Raw genomic sequence first — 20,489 nt, forward strand, 5'->3', positions numbered from 1 at the left:
GGGGGGCTCTAGGGATCCTAGCTGGGAAGGGCCCCCTTCGACCCAGAGCTCCAGTTGGATCTTCTCAGGTTGGATGGCCCTTCAGAACCAGAGATGGTTGCAACCTTCCTCAAAACACTTGAGCTCTTCGCTTTTGCTTCTGGCCCCCTGGTGGAGAGAGGGGGTAGCTCCGGGTGGGTCCCCCTGGTGGACAAGGAGGGCCGTTCGGATGAACCCCAATTTGAAAAGGAAAAAAAAAAAACAGGTGAAAAGAAAAGACAATAGAGGACAATCCAAATGCGTAACGTTTGGTTGCCAAGAGCGTGACTTTGGACAATCTTTTATTTTTTTTCAGTCCCTCCTGCGAGAGGAACTCGTTATAAACTCTGACAACGTGCAGGAGTGGAGCGGTTGCAACGGGCACCCCGAATGTCAGCCCTTGAATGGGGTTCTCGAGGAGGAGGAGGAGCGGGTGCATTGGCGTCCTTGGCTTGGCTTCATGCCACTGTCTTGTATTTTGACTGTATTTTCTCCAGTGACTTGTATGCTGACGCTTGGTGGTGTGCAAGATGCGTTATTAGACCTCTATCCTTCCCTTGGGTTACGTTTTTTGGGGGGGGGCTGGGGAATCCCCATCCCGCCAGCCAGCCAGGGCTGTCTCTCCTCCCCTACGGACGGACGTTCCGCTCTGGCCTAGCACCTTCCTGGTTTCCCCTTTCAGGATCCAACCGATTTTGCTGAAAATGTGGATACAGGAGATTCGAGGACAAATGTTTACTTGAGCCATCCCTCGCCTGGTTCTCGCCTCTCTTCACCTTTTTGTCTGCGTTTACATTTTCTCTGATTTGAAAAGGAACACAAATAAAAATCAGATGCCGTTCCTAAGCCGTTCTGAAACCTGCAGGGAACAGACTCGAATCCTTTGGGTAAACTCTTCAGTGCTGAAATTCTAAGTATTTGTTTGTTTCTTTCGTTCTCTTCTTTGGTTGGTTAGACCAGGTTAACAAATGCCAATTTTTTTTCTCACTCCTTCCCCTTCCTCCCCTTCTTTCTCTTGTGTTGTCTCTCTCTCTCTCTCTCCTTTTGGTAATTTAGTTTTGATTTTTCTGCACATCTGTCTAACTAATAAAATGTGGAATACAGTACCGTTCTTCTTGCTGGTTGCATGTTCAAAAGCCACGTTGGGTTTGCTGGCCTGCTTGAAGTTTTCTGGATGTTGCTGAGTCCATCCTTGCGAGGCTCCTGCTGGGTTCCCTCGGTTCTCTGGGCCCTGCATTGCAAACATCTTGGGAACCACCACAAACTGCACGAAGAGAAGAGCTCTGTGTGTGTGGATTCATGCAGGTTTGGCTTGTAGGGCAGTTTTAAGGTTCTTTGGGGAGATTTGTTCTGATTCTCTTCCAATATCTGGGAGGCAGTCACAAAGAAGAGGGGGGTCAACTTATTTTCTAAAGCACCTGAGGGCAGGACAAGAAGCAAAGGAACTAATCAAGGAGAGAAGCAACTTAGAACTAAGGAGAAATTTCCTAACAGTGAGAAGACTTAACCAGTGGAACAGCTTCTCACAAGAAGTTGTGGATGCTCCATCACTGGAGGTTTTTAAGAAGAGATTGGACAGCCGTTTGTCTGAAATGGTATAAGGTTTACTGCTTGACCAGGGGGTTGGGCTAGAAGACCTCCAAGGTCCCCTCCAGCCCTGTAATTCTGTTAACCTTCACAGTAAAAATGGCAGCCAAGAAGCAGGACTGCAGGAGAGCAGCCATTCCTAAAATAACCACCCGTTTTAAAAAAGAGTTTGCAGTTAGTTAAATTGGAATAATTTATCAGTGGAGGTCCCTGCTCGTTCGTTCTTGACAAATATTGTCGGTTTCACAGCTTCCAGCCATAGGCTCCAAGTCAGTATTTTTCCTTGCGTGGCAAAACTGTAATTTAATAGAAGTTTTAAGCTGGGCCAGAGACGCCTGATCCCAATCAATGCTAGCAAAGTCAGGAAAAGCAATAGCCAGCAATGGCAAAACGGGACCAAGCGTAGCAGTTAAAACTCTGGTGCTCTTATTTTTTTATTTTCCTTTTGAGATCTGAACATTTCAGGAATAGTCTTCAAGCTCCCTAGGTTGGCGTTAAGATAAGCACTGGCTGGGCTGGTGGCAGAAAAAGCAGAGCCTGGGTGGCTATGAAGGAAAGATAGAGTACTAGTTAGGTTGCTCACTGCCAGGATACGAGAAGGAAACTGAGCCACTCCAGAATCAGTCCCGACCTCTCCCTGTTTTCTGAGATCTGGAGCAGCTACACTGCTCCAAACCCCACCTTTTACAACCGTGGCGGTTTCTGAAACACAGTAGAATAGTCCAGATCAGGGGTGTCAAACTCAAGGCCTGTGGGCCGGAACTGACCCACAGGGTGCGGAAACAGTGAAGGACCGACTCTGTGCAGTCCTCCCAAGCTCTCATTTTCCCTGGCAGAGGCTTGCTGGAGGCCGTCGCAGCCAAAACGGAGCTCGGGAGCCTGTTTTCACTGGCAGGGGGTTTGGGCCGCCCTAGGCGCCCCGGAACATGAGTGACGTTGAGCTGGCCACACCCACCCCAGCCCCTCCAAGGTCAACTCCAACCCTGATGCGGCCCTCGAATCGAGTTTGACACCCCTGGTTCAGATGATTCATCGGCCATTGTAGATTAAGTTCCCTCTCCGTTGTTGCAGTCTGTTAAGTTGAAGAGTCTCATGAGCAAAGTGTGATTTTTGGATAACCAGACGCTTCCCACCGCAGGCCAAGTCCCAGAACCGCTCTGCTGGTTCTTAAGTCGCAGGGTGCGGAAGCTCACGAGGGTAAGACACGGGGCCGATGATTGGCAGGTTCATGTTCGAGACCGGGTTGCTGCTGGGAGCGAGCTCCCGTCACTCGCTCCAGTTCCTGCCGACCCAGCAGTTCGACAGCAGACAGCTGCGAGTAGATAAACGGGTACCACTTCGATGGGCAACTTAATGGTGACGTGAAAGGAGCCCCCCAACTGGGCGTCCTCCAGGCAATGGTGAGATCACCGTTGAAATCCGTTTCAACATGGAAGTGCTTTGGCACAATAGTAGTAGTAGTTGAATTGTCAACGATCTACAGAAATTACCTTCCACCATTTCTGGAGGCACTGAAAGTTTATTGGTGGTAAACTGATAAATTTCAATCTTCTTCCCAAGCGAACCATCCGTGTGTGTTGACCCCTTCCCTAAGTGCTGGGTCTCCCCTCTACCCAAGCTGAGCAAGAAGCCCACATGAGACCCACCCAACGGACGTATCTCTTCTTCATCTCCTGAGACCCAACTCTTAACGAAGTCGAAAGCTTCGGTTATCCGTAGACGCCTTCCTACACCAAATAAAAAGAACGCTGGCATCTACTTTTTGGCAGTGGCACATGGGGCCCCTTAGCGCTGCTGCTGAGTTGGGATAGGGGGAGGTCAGGTACCGAACCACCCACTGAATCCAGTTGGAAAACAAGGGACCGCAAACATTGTTGATATGCTTAGAACTTTATTAGAGGAGGGTCTGGGCTAAAAAATAAATGAAATTTCTGAACCCTTCATTAAGGTGTGAGGGGAAGTTTTCTGGCACCCGCACCCCTCAGTCTCGGTGCCCCTCTCACGAGGCGAGGAAGAACGTGACCGCGGAACGCAGGAGGGTGTCCTGGCCAAGGAAAGGGAGCTCAGGATCGGCAGACACCCTTTGGGGAGACGCTGACAGTCCAAGCACTGGCTACCGAAAACAAAAAACCGGAACATGGGAGTGAAGGGAGACGAATAATCTTTAGCTTATTTCTCAGCTGCCCACGAACATTCAGCCTTCGGGCTGGCAGGAATGGGGGCCAAAGGAACCAGGGCCCTTCGCAAAACGCCAAAATTGTATAGATTTTTTTTTTTAAAGAAACAAGGAACAGATTAAAAACTCCGACTGCTAGCCTGAGCAAAGTAGTATTTTTAAAGTCAGAAAAGGCTTCCGGGGTCAAATATATATATATATATATATAAATATATATATTTTAAAAAGTGGCACACTCCTGTCCTTTGGACAAGCGCTAAAATCCTCCAAACTATACAAAAAGGAAAGAGAGAGAAGCTGCCAGAGGGCCCGAAGGGGGAGCCGGTCTGCTTAGCCCTGATCGGGAAGAAAAATAAAAAGAAGTCTTCGGAAACATGCAGGAACCGTGGTTAGGCTCTACTACCTTTACAAATACATACATAAATATTTTACATAAAACAGCAAAGCGGGAAGAGTCACAAACGAAGGGAGCGTCTGCCAATTCTTCCCACGGGGTGTCTGAGCCGAGCTCTCCCAGGTAGAGGAGGGGGTGGGGGTGGGGGCGTCTCTTCCCTCCGCAGTCGAGGTGTCCGGTGGGAGCCTGAGAAGGATTGTCTCCCTGCCTTTCCTCTGCGCCAGAGCTTAGTTCGTCCAGTATGGGGATGTTCCGTAGGTGGTTTTTGTAGCCTGAGGTTTCTGCTGCAGGGCACTTGGTTGGTTGCGCTGGGCAGATCCACCCTAGGGAGCAACGGAGGGGAAAAGTTTTAGTTATTATTCATTTCAGACAGCAGCCATTTCCTCTGGGTCAGGGGTCTCCAACCTTGGCAACCTGAAGACTTGTGGACTTCAACTCCCAGAGTTCCTCAGCCAGCTTTGCTGAGGAACTGAGGAGTGGGAGGAGGGGTGAGTGGGAGGAGCCGACAAGGCCTCCCTCCCCAGGTCCCTCCTTTCTAGCAACGCCTCAAGTGTCAGCTGAAGGCCAAGAAGAAGGCGTGTCGGAGCCCCCACAGACAGAGGGTGAGGAGGATCAATCCTGGATTGATCCCAGACAGCGTAGGAAGGAGAAGCGTGCGCAGCAAAGGAACAGGTGTGGCAGGCCCAGAGAGTCACTGAGCCACACCCCACAGGGGATAAAAGCGGGTGGAGTTGCTCCGTAGCCCCTGTGATGGACAAAATTGCAAAGCATGAACTTCAGATCGGTTGTTTTTGAGTTAAGGCCTGGACTGTGTGCAGGAATTATTCTGTGTACTCTTGGCTGCCCCAGCAACGGCCTACGGACACGTGGACTCCCGTCTCTGCCAAGTGATAAGGAACTTGGCAGGCATTTGAACTGTAGCTGCCAAGTCTTTTATCCACAAAGGAAATTCAGATCGGTTGTAGAATAAATGACTGTTAGACACTCGCTCCTGCGCTCTTTATGTGAGGTGGGGAGGGGGACAGAACACCCCTAGTTCAACTCTTCCCTCCTTTAGCTGTCTATCATCGCCCACCCCATGTAACCAATCAGGTTCAGGCAAGATGTTTTCAAAACAGTCAGTCCAAGGGTGAAATCCAGCAGGTTCTGACAGGTTCTGGAGAACCAGTAGCGGAAATTTTGAGAAGTTCAGAGAACCGGCAAATGCCACCTCTGGCTGGCCCCAGAGTGGGGTGGGAATGGGGATTTTGCAGTATCCTTCCCCTGCCACGCCCAACAAGCTGCGCCCTCAGAACTGGTAGTAAAAAAATTTGGATTTCACTACTGGGTCAGTCCAAGCCCAGTTTGTTCTGTGGCCTCCTCCTTCCACCTGGGTGACCTTGAGGCAGCATCTGGAGGAGATACAGCAGTTACTTCCGTTTCCCCAAGCATGCACCTTCGTTCCCCTTCCCCACAGTTCATGGCAGTCTGTCCCACGAAAGACAAGCGAGCATAAGGTGGCCGCTGACACCCCCACAAATCCTCTAATTCAATCCTTTTATGTAGAAATCACCCATTTTGACCAGAAAGAAAACCAGGGTTAAAAAAGACGACAGGCTACCAAGAGGGATCCAGCCGCTCACCTGCCCATCCTGTTGAAGATGATGATGCAGCACCTGGGAATGAGGCTGTTGGTGCGCAGGCAAGATATGAAGGAAGGGCGCCGGAGCGTAGCCAGGAGCAGCCCCGGGGTTTAGGGGCCCCGTGGAGCTGAGGGCTGAGGGCAGGTTGAACGGAGGAGGGGTCCCGGCGTGGAATCCCTGCTTGTCAAAAGTCTGGAAAGAGAAGAACAGACAAGAACGAAAATTGAGACCTGGAGAATCACCTGCAGCAGAGCCGCCTGAAGGCCAGAAGGTGCCTGAAGAGCAGGACAAGGAAACCCAACTTAAGGTAGTCCATGAGGCTGGCTTTGGTCTTAGTTTGGGGCCCTCTAGATCAGGGGTCTCTAACCTTGGCAACTTTAAGCCTGGCGGACTTCAACTCCCAGAATTCCCCAGCCAGGAAAGCAAAGCTTTAAATTCAAGGCTTTGGGGTCCCTGCCACTTGCTGAGTAGTTATACGAATATTTATATAAATATTTATACACTTATTTATATTTCTAGGCAAATTAAGGTAGTCCTCAACTTACAACTGTTCATTTAATGACCTTGGAAGTTATAACTGCACTGAAAAAAGGTGACTTATGACTCTTTTCCACACTGATGACCCTGTGGTCGTGTGATCAACCTTCACAGGCTTGGCAACTGGCATGTACTTGTGGCAGCTGCATTGTCCCTGGGGGGTCACGTGGTCTCCTTTTACGACCTTCTTGACAAGCCAAATCAACAGGGAAGCCAGGTTGACTTCAGTATTTAATAACTGCAATGATTCCCACTTGTGGCAAGGAAGGCAGTAAAAAAAACCTGGCAGTGTCGCACAGCAACAGAAATTTTGAGCTCCATTGTAGTTGTAAGTCAAGGACTATCAAGGAAACAGGTTATGGAAGCAGTGGAGGATTTAACCCCTGCAGGCTGGAGAGAAGGGCTACTCAGAGGTCATGGCCCCCATTGGATCCCAGTTCAGAGGAGGAGGAGGAGAAGGAACCGGGATTGTCTGACGGGGATGGCACGCCTCCCTTGGCTGAGGATGATGTGGTCCCGGCTCCCTCGGGCATTGGTAGAGGTAGTTGAACCAAACGAAGAGCTGTCTGCCCTCACAGACACAGGGGAGGGTTGGCTGCAAACAGGTCCTGGTGTTGAGAGACGGACGATCCCCTCCGATGAGGAACAGCTGCCTCCCCCGCTCGATCCGAGGGCACAGAGAGCAGAGCGGAGGCAAGCTCAAAGGAGGTCTGTGAAGCTGCTGGTGAGGAGGCCGCCTCTCCTTCCTCACAAGGAACACCTGGCGTGGGTGGACTTAAGGAGATGCCCGGGGGGGGGGGTGTTTGTCTTTTTGGGGAATAATTGCTTGCTTTGGCTTTGACTCGTGCTCTTGCCTGTGACTTGCCTTTGGCTCGCGGGCTGCCTCTGGCCTTAGTCCCTGGACTCTGGACCTCGCCCCATGAACTTGCACCTTGTCTTTGGACTCTGCCTTTGCAAACTGGTTTGTGGCTTACTAGCTTTGGTTTATGGGACTGTGGGAAGCTGCCTTCAGGGTAGTTTGGGGTGTTGTAGGGACAACAAACAAAGAAACAAAGAAGAGGAGGGAGTCAAGCTCTTCTCCAAAGCCCCCCGAGGGCAGGACAAGAAGCAACGGATGGAAACTAATCAAGGAGAGAAGCAACCTGGAACTCAGGAGAAATTTCCTGGTAGTTAGAACAGTTAATCAGTGGAACGACTTGCCTGCAGAGGTTGTAAATGCTCCAACACTGAAGAGATTGGATAATCATTTGTCTGAAACAGTATAGGATTTCTTGCCTAATCAGGGGGTTGGACTAGAAGATCTCCAAGGTCTCTTCCAACTCTGTTATTTTAAATTCATTTAACAGAGCAATAAAGAATTCTACCAAGGCTGGCCTCTACTTAAATGACCTGGGTCATAAAGTTTCCAGGACAGGACAGGGCAGATTACGAACTCTTTAAGAGATTTGGGATGGGATGGGATGTTGAAATGCCACCAGGACAGGACAGGGTGTGGTCAAAAACATGATGACGATGACGACAACGCAAATAAAACGCAGGTGGAGTTTCAGCCATGCTGCCCTTTGGCTGCCATCTTGATGTTTTAGGTCACACTCTCCTTGGGACCATCCCTGATGAGGAAGCCGAACACAAAATCCGTCCGGACACAAAGATGCTGAACTCACCTGAGCTTTGTTGTAGACAGAGCCACTAATGTCAGGCACACCTGTGTTGCTCGAGTTCACAGAAACACCTGGGGGGGAGAGAGAGAGAGAGAGAGAGAGAGAGAGAGAGAGAGAGAGTGAGTGAGTGAGTTGTGTCAGCTACACAAACAGCCAGGGGGTGAGAGCGTTTCCCAGAACTGGATCTCCACAACTTCAAAAGGTGATGGGCAACCAGGTTCTTTGGGCCTTAAGTGCTCCGACACCCTCCGAGTGCAGCTTCCCTTCAAGTGGAAGAGCCACATGGGTCACGGAGTAAAGCAGAGTTGATGCTCCCTTCATGCCGTAAGAAAACACATTTCATTTTGTCTTCTGGAGGAGAGCAAACTGGAATGTATTACTCCAATATTACACCCTAGAATGAACGAATGAACGAATGAATGAACGAACAAACTAATGAACCAACCAACTAACCAACCAACCACAATATAAACATATGAAATGGGGCATAATCCCAGTTCTTAAAACGATGATCATTCTCTCCACGCTGGTGGAAGTTTATATTACCGCGTATTATATTCTGTTATTTAATTCAATGGTGAAATGCAGCCGGTTCTATCCAGCTTGGGAGATCAGGTAGTGACACAGGCGGCACCCGCCCAGACACTCTGCACATGTGCAGAAGCGCGATCCCATTTGCAAACCGGTAGCGAAGGTAGGTGGATTTCACCCCTGGTTTAATTTATTACCTACTATATTGTATTTGACATTAGGTGCCACCCAACAGCATAAAAGCAAAATAACTCTCCAAATACGATAGAAAACAAGATGCCCAGTGCAGTCAGTTCAAGGCCAGGGAGAACAGCTGGGGCTCCAATGCCCTCCGGAATACCCATCCTGAAAAGGGCTGTCAACCCTCAGGCCCAGCTAGGTAGCATCCTCAGTGCTGGAAGGGAGGGGGCCTCGCTCTCTCTTCATCTACAGATGGCTTGCCTTGTTAGGGTTGGCGGGAGGGGTCTTGCTGGTTTCCTGGATTGGGCGTTTCTCTGCGGATTGATTGATTATCTGAGTTGGAAGTTCCTTGACTGGGTTGGAAGTTCCTTGACTGGGTACCTAGAACACTTCCCCCCCACACACACACAGACTGACAGGGCAAGTCGCTTATGTATAAACAAAAGGCAAGCCCCTCTCTCTTCTAGCACTGATGAGGTTACCTAATTGGGTCATGAAACATCTTGGAAGAAAACAGCCAAGTTTGAAGAACACCAAGGAAACCCACAGCCCTCCTCCAATTCCTCCTTGCAAAACCCGCCTCCTTCTACCGCTGATGATGTTACCTAGTTTGGGTCATGAAACGTCTGCAAGAAAACAGCCAAGCTAAGAGAACCCCAAGAACCCCACAGTCCTCCTCTTCCTCCCCCTCCTCCCTCTCCACAAACCCCATTCCTTTGTAGCACTGATGATGTTACCTAGTTGGGTCATGAAACGACTGCCAAAAAAAACCCACCAAGCTCAGAGAGCAAGGAGGAGCCCACACACTCCTCCTCCTCCTCTTCCTCCCCCCCCCTCCTCTCCCTTCTAGCGCTGATGATGTTCCCTAGTTGGATAATGAAACATCTTCAAAAAACCACCAAGCTCAGAAAGCATCAAGGACCCCACAGTCGTGGTCCTCCCCCTACTCTCTGCAAATCCCTCTCCCTTCTAGCACTGAAGATGTGACCTAGTTGGGTCATGAAACGTCTGCGAGAAAACCACCAAGCTCATAGAGCACTAAGGACCCCACAGTCATCCTCCTCCTCCTAGCCCTGAAAATGTTACCTAGTTGGGTCATGAAACGTCTGTAAGAAAGCCACCCAGCTCAGAGAGGACCAAAATCCCCACAGTTCAACCCTGAGCTCTGAATCCTCTCCCCTGTTAGATAAAGAGCACCCCCGAATTACCTTTCCCTGCTCCGCCGCCAGCTGACTTGTTTTGTGTTTGAGAGGCGGCAACGTACGGCCCTTTGCTGTAGTCTCCAGCCACCGTCCCCTGGGTGAGGTCATCATAACCTGAGATGGGGGAAGGGAAAGGAGAAAGGGCATTTGCATGGTTGCTCTCGTCGTTGCAATTGTGCACCAAGTATCACAGCCTGAAAGCGTAGGAGCGTCCGAAATTTACATTCCTCGGGTATAAAAATGAAAATAAGTATCATTATTTCATATAATTTCTAACCAATTCCAATTATTTCGTATTATTTGTAACCCATCTTGAAAACTAAGCATGGAGCAGAAGTAAGAGAGTATCAATTAAATGAAATACACAAAAAGGGCCGAAGAAAACCCAGGTAGCTCAACTCTACAGGAAAAGTAGGATATCAGACGAGTACAGGTAGTCCTCGCCTTACGACCACAAGTGAGCTCAAAATTTCCATTGCTAAGCGGGAAATTTGTTAAGTGAATTTTGCCCCATTTTACGACTTTTCTCGTTGTATTTGTTAACGGAATCATGGCAGCTGTTAAGCGAGAAACATGGTTTTTAAGTGAATCTGGCTCCCTCTTTGACTCGGCCTGTCAGAAGGTCGCAAAAGGGGATCAAGTGACACACACACACACACACCCAACACTGCCACCATCATAAATGTGAGTCGGCTTGCCAAGCATCTGAGTTTTGATCACATGACTCTGGGGGTGCTGCAACGGTCAGAAGTGTGGAAACTGGTCATAAGTGTTGTCACTCGTCCTTCCTCCTCTCCTCAGCCGGGCCCCTCCCGTCTCCAACCGGGCCTGTTATCAGACTCCGAGTCTGATAATAAAAATGAACGGCCTGTCATGCCTCCAGCCCCCGGCCCTGGCCCCATGCCCGGAGAGGATTCCAGGAGTGGGAGGACAAGCCCGTTAAACCTCACTCGTACAGCGTGTGTTCCTTTGGCTCAGCCTTCAGAGCAGGAAGCCAGCCAGGTGCTGGAATTACCCGGCCCTACTCCCTCTGACCCCTCCCTTTCCCAGACGCTGCCAGCAGATCCAGCTGAAGACAATTCAGCATGGGAGGATCCTCGCTTCCGGAGATCTGAGAAGCGACACCAGCAGAAGGAAGGGTGGGGCAGGCCTGGATAAATGCTGAGTCATGGAGCCACACCCCACAGCCTATATAAAGGACCTGCTTTTGGCATTCCAACCTTGAGTCAAGCAAAGTCTCATCTAGTTTGCTGAAGTCACAACTCCTGCCTGGCCAGAGAAACCTCGAAGGAACTTGGCAAGCTGCAGAGGCTTCGTTGCCAAGTTTGCCACGGACTTCCTTGACTCGTTCGTTGGAGTGGGGGGTGGGACAAGACAATAAGACACCTTTTTCAGTGCCATTGTAATTTCGGTCACTAAATGAATTGTTGTAAGTCGAGGACTACACTTAAACAATACACGCATTACACAATATACAAGTCAGAGAAGCTTGTCATCCAGGCCAAATCCCCACAGACAAAGAGTTTCAAATAACTTTACACCCAGCTTTGAAAATCCAAAAGTCTTTGCAAGGAGTTCAAAGGAAGCGGATTGTACAAAATTTGGGGACTGAAGACGACTCCGCCCCCCTCCCTTGAGCTGACCCTATTTAAAAACAGCAATCCCCCCTCCCCTTTTAATTCCTTCTGTTGCTGAACCAGCACAAAGGGCCAAGTTAAGAGCCTGCTTTCCCACCTGGGCTGTGCTAGACTTCCCAGCGCCTCCCCAACCGAGGCAGCCTCTGCTCCGCTTAATGACTCCATCAGGGAGAACAAAGGGTGAGGTTTGTTAAGCAAGTCTATCTCCATTACGGTCATAGATCGAGGACTACCCGTGGCCTGTGGCCCCTCAAATTAATCCAAGAGGAGCAGCTGCTTAGAGGTAGTCCTTGACTTACGACCGTGATGGAGCTGGGGGGGAGGGCTCAGCTCTGGTCTCCTCCCAAGTCCAAAGAGGGAGGGTGTGTCTTCCATGACCCTCATCCCTGCAGCAGGACCGTCCCTTCTTCCTGTGCCCCCCCACCAAGCCAGGTTTGCAAGGGTCCTTCCGCCCTGCCCAGACATGTCACACCCCCTCCCCGAGCCTGCCACCCCTTGCGCCAGAGCCGTTACCTGCTCCATAACTGTGCTGGCCGTAGCTGCCAGCCTGCTGGAAGGGCGTGGAAGCGGCGTTCAAGGTCATGCTGTGCTGCTTGGCTGAGGCTGGAGGGACCTGGAATAAGGTCAAGGGAGGAAAGTCAGCGCTTTGGAGGGACTCCAGACTTAAGGTTGCCCCAAAGGTGCTTTTTCCAAAAGGCCACTGGATTTTCTTGGGGTTTTTCCCCCCAGAAGAAATGAAGAATAGTTGCAGGAACTGGGCCTGGCTAGTCTAGTGAAGAGAAGGACCAGGGGAGACAGGAGAGCATCTTCCAAGATTTGTGGGGCTGCCATAGAGAGGAGGAAGGGGGTCAAGCTATTCTCCAAAGCACCCAAAGGCCAGACAAGGAACAATGGATGAAAACTGACCAAGGAGAGATTCAACCTGGAAATAAGGAGGAATTTCCTAACACTGAAAACAACCAGTAGTAACAGCTTCCCACCAGAAGCAATAGGTGCTCCGTCACTGGAGGCTTACAAGAAGAGACTGGACTGCCATCTGTCAAGAAATGGTGTAGGTTCTCCTGTTTGGGTGGGGAGGGTGGGGTTGGACTAGAGCAGGGGTCTGCAAACTTGGCTCTTTTAAGACTTGTGGACTTCAACTCCCAGAGTTCCTCAGCCAGCAAAGCTGAGTTGAAGTCCACAAGTCTTAAAAGAGCCAAGTTTGCAGACCCCTGGACTAGAGGACTCCAATGGTTGCATATCAGGAAAGAGGGTGACTTGGTCTAGATCCTGAAAAGCCGCTCCGCCCCCCCAATCTTTCTCGTGTCCAGTTAATTTGGAAGGCCAATTATTTGGAAGGGCCGCGGTGTGGCTCAGGCTGTAAGAAGCCTGTTATTAAAACACAGCTGCCTGCAATTAATGCAGGTTCTAGTCCCACCAGGTCCAAGGTTGACTCAGCCTTCCATCCTTTATAAGGTAGGTAAAATGAGGACCCAGATTGTTGGGGAGGCAATAAGTTGACTTTGTAAATATACAAATAGAATGAGACTATTGCCTTATACACTGTAAGCCGCCCTGAGTCTTCGGAGAAGGGCGGGATATAAATGTAAACAAAAAAAAAAAAAAGCATCCAGGCTTGCATTGCTCAAGAAAGGCAGAACTTCTGCCAACCTGTACGAGCCACAAAGGAAGCCGATGCGGCTGTCTGGTCTTTTGAGAACAATCCTATCTTCAGATTTGAAGGAATGGGTACGCCCTGAGGTATGTAGGGGATTGTGGCGTATAGGCTATGTAGTTCCCTTAGCAAAGTGACATGAATGAGAAAATTATCTATAGAAATTGTGAGAAGCTTTAAAAAAACAAGAAAGAAACCTCGAGATTAAAATAGCAGAAAGTTCCAACATAGATAAGAGTCCCGCATAAAGCTTGTGTTTCTCTTGAGAACGGGCCACAGAATTTCATGTTTAATGTGGGCCAGCGTGCTCACCGTAAAAAATGACAATCAAGGTTGTTTTATCTTTTCTCTATCAAAACTGATTTTATGATATGACCCTTTTTGCAGTGGTCACTAAGAGAACACTGGTCATTAAAGAAATCTGTTGTTCGCTAGGGCATGGTTTTGCTGGAAACTAGAAATAACCCTAGTTGGGTCATAAAACACCCGCAAGAAAAACAACCAAGCACTGAGAGCACCAAGGACCCCACAGTTCTCCTCCTCTCACCCCCTTCTAGCACGGATGATGTTCCCTAGTTGGGTCGTGAAACGTCTGCAACCAAACCACCAAGCACTGAGAGCATCTAGGACTCCACAGTTCTCCTCCTTCTCTCCCTCCTGCTCTCCTCATCCTTCCCTTCCTCCTCCTTCCCCCCCACTCCTCCTCCTCCGAGTGATGATGTTCCCTAGCTGGGTAATAAATCGTCTGCTAGACCAGGGGTCTCCAACCTTGGCAACTTTAAGCCTGGAGGACTTCAACTCCCAGAATCCCCCAGCCAGCAAAGCTGGCTGGGGGATTCTGGGAGTTGAAGTCCTCCAGGCTTAAAGTTGCCAAGGTTGGAGACCCCTGTGCTAGACTACAACCAAGCTCAGAGAACACCAAGGGCCGCTCCGATGCAACAGATGTTGGAGAATCACAGCCAACGCCCAACCACAGTTCAAGAACCTGAGACTTACAAACATGGTGGGGCCATACTGGAAAGCATTGGGAACTCCTGGCACCCCGGCGTAATATGGTAAACCGGTGTAGCTGTACCCCGGCGGCAAGGCAGGGTTGAGGAAGGCTTGTTGAGCCGTGTGGTGGGCCTGCGTCTGGTTCTGCTGAGCCTGGGCAAGGGTGGTTGCGGGCGCGGGTGAAGCTGAATCTCCGCGGCCGAATTTTGTGATATCACCTGGACAGGAAGAAGGAAGTAACAAAACAGTGACTCAGGAATGGATGGTAAGACAATGGCGATTCCGCTTTGTGATGATTGAACAGGTTGTCCCATGCTTTTTCAGAAGGCAACTAGACGTTATGTTTTTCTCCACATTTGTGTTGTGCCTCGCCCGCCCCCCTCTCCGCAGCCGGGCCCCTCCCATCTCCTGCTATCTCAGCCAGAGACTGATAGTGAAGAGGTATGGCCTGGCATGCCTCCAGCCCCCAGCCCTGGCACCATGCCCGGACAGACTGAGCAAACAAACCTCCCTTCTACAGCGTGTGAGCACGAAGCCAGCCACGAGCTAGAATTGCCGGCAGCAGATCAGGAGGACGGAAAGTCACAGTGGACGGATCCCCGCTTCCGGAGAATGGAGAGGCGACGTCAGCAAAAGGAAGGGAGGGGCAGGCCTGGATAAGTGCTGAGTCATGGAGCCACACCCCATGGCCTATATAAAGGATCTGCTTTTTGGCATTCCTTGAGTCAGGCAAAGTCTCATCTGGTTGCTGAAGTCACACTTTGGATTCCTGCCTGCCCTGAGAACTCTGACAGGACTTTGGCAAAGCTCAGAGGCTTCGTGGCCACGCTTGATACAGATTTCCCAGACCCGGCCATCAGAGGAGGAATGGGACACGACAATTTGGAAACCTGAAGACCTATGGACTTCAATTCCCAGAATTCCCCAGTCAACCAATTGGGAGTTGGAAATCCCTGAGTCTTAAAAGTTAACAAGGACAGAGAAGCCCAGCTCTGCACTCTGGGAGGTTGAATAGAAAGTGTGTGTAGAAGAAAACCACAAGAGGACTTAGATCAGGGGTGTCCAAACTTGACAAAGCTGGCTGGGGAATTCTGGGAGTTGAAGTCCACCAGTCTTAAAGTTGCCGAGTTTGGACACCCCTGACTTATATGGTCCAGATGATAGACAACCTTGACCAAGAGTCCTAGAGAGGACATCCATGTGAGCCTGAATTTTTGGTCTTCTCGGGGATTGAAAGCAAAGGCGTAGGAAGCAATGGACCCCTCACTGGGGTAGCCATCACAAAGCAACAATCAAGCAGTGCCGACTGGCGACACCCAGGGGAAGGGCCTTCTCTGTGGGGGCTCCCACCCTCTGGAACGAACTTCGCCCAGGACTCCGTCAACTTCCTGACCTTCGAACCTTTCGCCGCGAGCTTAAGACACATCTATTTATCTGCGCAGGACTGGACTAGAATTTTAAATTTTAAATTTGGTTTTAACGGGGTTTTATTATTTTTATTGTAATTTTAATATTCGGCCTTATTCAGTAAGTTTTTTAATTGGTGTTTTATCTTGTATTTATATTCGTGTTTTTTATCAGGCTGTAAACCGCCCTGAGTCCCTCGGGAGATAGGGCGGTATAAAAATGTGATTAAATAAATAAATAAATAAATCAATCAATCAATAAATAAGCAACATACAACCTGGCATGGACAGAGGAAGTCCGCAGCCCTACCTGAACACTGCCTCACCTGAGTAAGGGTTGGTAGCCAGGGCTCCGTCTCTGCCGGTCAGGTTCGCAGGAGCAGGGAATGTGATTCCATAGTAATCCTACAAAAAAGGAAAGCAACAGAATAATTCAAAGCTAGTCCTCAATTTACGACTACAACCGAGTCCAAAGTTTCTGTTGCAGAGCAAGGCAATAGCCATAGCACTTAAGACTTATATACCGCTTCACAGCGCTTTACCAGCCCTCTCTGAACCGTTTACAGAGCCTACCTCTTGACTCCAACAATCCAGGGCCTCATTTTACCCAATTCAGGCTGAGTCAACCTTGAGCCGGTCAGGATCGAACTGCTAGCAGTGGGCAGTGAGTTAGCCTGTAATATTGCATTCTAACCACTATACCACCATGGCTCTATATCTATCTATCTATCTATCTATCTATCTATCTATCTATCTATCTATCTATCTATCTATCTATCTATAATAATAATAATATCAGAGTTGGAAGGGACCTTGGAGGTCTTCTAGTCCAACCCCCTGCCCAGGCAGAAAACCCTACACCATTTCAGATAAATGGCTATCCAACATTTTCTTAAAAATTTCCAGTGTTGGAGCATTTACAACTTCTGCAGGCATGTTGTTCCACTGATTAATTGTTCTAACTGTCAGGAAATTTCTCCTTAGTTCTAAGTTGCTTCTCTCCTTGATTAGTTTCCACCTGTTGCTTCTTGTTCTACCCTCAGGTGCTTTGAAGAACAGCCCGACTCCCTCTTCTTTGTGGCAACCCCTGAGATATTGGAACACTGCTATCATGTCTCCCCTGGTCCTTCTTTTCATTTAACTAGATATGCCCAGTTCTTGCAACCGCTCTTCGTATGTTTTAGCCTCCAATCCCAAATCATCTTTGTTGCTCTTCTCTGCACTCTTTCTAGAGTCTCAACATCCTTTTTTTTATCTATCTATCTATCTATCTATCTATCTATCTATCTATCTATCTATCCATCCATCCATCCATCCAATCAATCAATCTTCATCCATCTATCCAATCCGCCATCTATAACAATAGAACAGAGTAGAATATTTTATTGGCCAAGTGTGATTGGACACACAAGGAATTTGTCTTGGTGCATATGCTCTCAGTGTACATAAAAGAAAAGATACGTTCATCAAGGTACAACACTGACAACATTTAATGATAGTCATAGGATACAAATTTAACACAATGATACAACACTTAATGATAGTCATAGGCTACAAATAAGCAATCAGGAAACAATCAATATCAATATCAATCGTAAGGATACAAGCAACAAAGTCACAGTCATACAGGCATAAGTGGGAGGAGACGGGTGATGCAATAGCACTTAAGACTTGTATATTGCTTCAGGGTGCTTTCCAGACCCTCTCTAAGCAGTTTACAGAATGATCCTCTTGCCCCCAACAATCTGGATCCTCATTTTACTGACCTCAGAAGGACGGAAGGCCAAGTCAACCTTGAGCTCCATCAGGATCGAACTCCAGACTGTGGGCAGAGTTATCCTGCCATGCTGCCTTCTAAGCACTGCACCACCAAGGTTCTTAAGCGAGTTGTGTTAATTTTATGACTTCTTTTTGCCACTGTTAAGCAAATCAATTGTTGAGTGACCTACGGGGGTTGTTAAGCCAATCTGGCTTCCCCCATCGACTCTGCTTGTTGGAAGCCAGTGTGAAGGTTGCAAATGCCAGATCACATGAACCCGGGACGGCGCAACTGTCGCAAGTACATGCCAGTTGCCAAGGGTCCAAATTCTGTCCACGTGACCACGGGAATGCTGCAGTGGCTGTGAGTCACGTTTGCCAGTGCGGTTGTAACCTTGAATGGTCACTAAGGAGAATGGTTGTAAGTCGAGCATTACCTCCATTTCTAAAACTAGATTACAGCCTAGACCCGTGATGGCGAACCTTAGGCACATGTGCCACAGGTGACACACAGCGCCCTCTCTGTGGGCACATGAGCCGTCACGCATGTGTGCGCACCTCCCGCCAGACAGCTGGTAGTTGGGTCTCTGCTGCGCATGTGTGTGTGTGTGAGGGGGCGCATGGAGGGCCACGCACACACTTGTTCAAGGGGGACATGCGCCTGTGCAGGGGCCAGACCGCATGCAAGGGGCGCACATGTGCGGGGGGGCACACGCGCATTGCATTTATGCGCGCGCACACACACACGCGCTTTGGGCACTCGGTCTGGAAAAGGTTAGCCGTCACTGGCCTAGACTACAGGTAGTCCTTGACTTACGTCCGGTCACTTAGTGACGGTTCAAAGTTCTGACGGACTTACTTGCAAGCGTCAAGGAAAACTAAAGAATTATTTGCATTGAATCAAGTTAGAGGAAACAGCTACATTTAAAAATCACCATATTAAGTGGGTACAAAATTTTCAGCAACCAATAATGTTGGAAACTTGGGAAAGAATTTGGGTGAGGAATGTTAAATTTACACAAGCGCAAAATGTGAGAGAAAATTTTTATAAGAGGTTTTACAGATGGCATTTAGACCCCAAAAAGTTGTCATGTATGTATCCTAATGTACAGGCTAAATGTTGGAGATGCGATTGTGAAGATGCCACTTATTACCATATATGGTGGACTTGTAAAAAAGTTAAAGCATTTTGGATTAAAGTATGGTGGATCATGCAGAATATTTTGAAAAAGAAGATTAAGTTTACTCCGCAGTTCTTTCTACTAGGAATAATTATGGATTGTACAGCTATAGAGACTAAATTGATTTTGAAGTTAATAACAGCCGCAAGACTTTTGATTGCTCAATATTGGAAGAAAGAAGAATTACCTACAATTGAAGAATGGACACTCAAAGTATCAAATCTGGCAGAAATGGCAAAAATCTCTGCTTATTTGAAAGACTATACACAAGAAAAATATATTTTAGAATGGAAAATGTGGATTGATTATATTCAAAATAAGTATCAGATAAAAAAATATCGAATAGCATATGAGTAAATTTAGGAAATATTTTGTATTAGATATATTTTTGAAGGAGAGGGGAATTGAGAGTGTGACTAAGTGTGGTGTGAGTAGAGATTATAATTTAGGAATTATTTTGGATTATGATTGTTAGTTTTGATAACCTGCATTTTGTTCTGGGAAGTCGGGGTGGGGGTGGGGGTAAGGGGAGGGAATTGGGGGTTGAGGTAGAGATGGAGTGATGGTTAATATACAGGGATTATTGAAGATGTATAAATATAATTAATGTAGGGTCGGGTCTGCCCAGTTACCATTTTAGAACGGTGAGGAGGGAGAAAAGAGAGAGTAGGAGGTAGGAAAGAGGAGAAGAGGAAGGAAGAGGGGTAGAAGAGGAAGAAGGAAGGTGTAGGGTGGAGGGAGGAGAGGATGTAGATAAGAGAAGGAGACGAAGGTTTGGAAAGTAAAAGAAGGTAGAAGAGGGAAGAGTGTTAAAAAAGGGGGGGTGACTGGGCAAGCCCCACTAATTGTATATAACTGTACATTGGATGAATTATTTGATATGATTGTAAAAATAAAACTTTTTTTAAAAAAAATCACCATATTTATGTTGTTAAAAGTCTATCTTGATTTTAAAAAAGAAAAGAAAAGAAAACGATACACAACATCTTGTGGGTTCACTCAGGTGACCCCGGAATCTTAGCAAACGGAGCCCATTTTTTTAAAAAACTGGAGCCTCCTGCAGCTCTAGGAGCCCTTGCAGCAGAAAAATAGGAAGAACAAGAGAATAACAGAGCTGGAAGGGACCTCGGAGGTCTTCTAGTCCAGCCCCCTGCTCAAGCAGGAGACCCTAGACCATTTCAGACACGTGTCCGCCCAGTCTCTTCTTAAAAACCTTAAGTGATAGAGCACCCACAACTTCTGGTGGCAAGCTGTTCCACTGGTGAATTGTCCTCACTCTCAGGAAATTTCTCTTTGGTTCTAGCTTGGTTCTCTCCTTGATTAGTTTCCATCCATTAAATAACAGAATATCAGAGTTGGAAGGGACCTCGGAGGTCTTCTAGTCCAGCCCTCTGCTCAAGCAGGAGACCCTAGACCATTTCAGACACGTGTCTGCCCAGTCTCTTCTTAAAAACCTTGAGTGATGACCCACAACTTCTGGTGGCAAGCTGTTTCGCTGGTTAATTGTCCTCACTCTCAGGAAATTTCTCCTTAACAGCAGGTTGCTTCTCTTCTTGAATCGTTTCCACCTGTTGCTTCTTCTCCTGCCTACTCTAAAGAACAGGGTCAAATTATCATTTTTGGGTGTAGCAGGGGAGGGAACACAGCTGGCCAAGGCTAAGCTGGACCTCACTAATACTTAAGAGAATCACGATCCTGTCTGTGTTCCGGGTGTTTCAAATTAATTCTTGGCATGCTGCCTTTTTCCTCCTCCTGCTTTGTCTTCCTGTTCTTCGGAAGGCTACGCAAAGCAAGAAGCAGAGCTGAATTTGCACAAATCTTCCTTACATCACATTCACAGTTGTTACCGCATGAAAACATATCAAGGGGATTGAGTCATTTCTTCCTTGTCCATATTTGGAACAGTCGTTGTTGTTTTTTCCCCGCCCTGCTTTTGGTTTCGAGTCTGTTTT

At 48.2% G+C, this 20,489-nt stretch overlaps 1 protein-coding gene across 1 annotated transcript in view; it reads right to left on the reverse strand.

The window, feature by feature from the left end:
* Positions 1 to 3,476: 3,476 nt before the first annotated feature.
* UBAP2 (ubiquitin associated protein 2) overlaps positions 3,477 to 20,489 on the reverse strand; it is a 133,260-nt gene continuing 116,247 nt past the window's right edge. Inside the window, exons 22-28 of the mRNA XM_058171953.1 lie at positions 15,925 to 16,003; positions 14,196 to 14,410; positions 12,059 to 12,158; positions 9,915 to 10,022; positions 7,999 to 8,066; positions 5,798 to 5,989; positions 3,477 to 4,498 (exon numbers count right to left, since the gene is read on the reverse strand). Of these exons, the coding sequence (XP_058027936.1) occupies positions 4,403 to 4,498; positions 5,798 to 5,989; positions 7,999 to 8,066; positions 9,915 to 10,022; positions 12,059 to 12,158; positions 14,196 to 14,410; positions 15,925 to 16,003 (858 nt within the window). The 3' untranslated portion in view covers positions 3,477 to 4,402. The remainder of the gene's footprint in view (positions 4,499 to 5,797; positions 5,990 to 7,998; positions 8,067 to 9,914; positions 10,023 to 12,058; positions 12,159 to 14,195; positions 14,411 to 15,924; positions 16,004 to 20,489) is intronic.

This window comes from Ahaetulla prasina, chromosome 2, assembly GCF_028640845.1.
Source record: "Ahaetulla prasina isolate Xishuangbanna chromosome 2, ASM2864084v1, whole genome shotgun sequence".
NCBI lineage: Eukaryota > Metazoa > Chordata > Lepidosauria > Squamata > Colubridae > Ahaetulla > Ahaetulla prasina.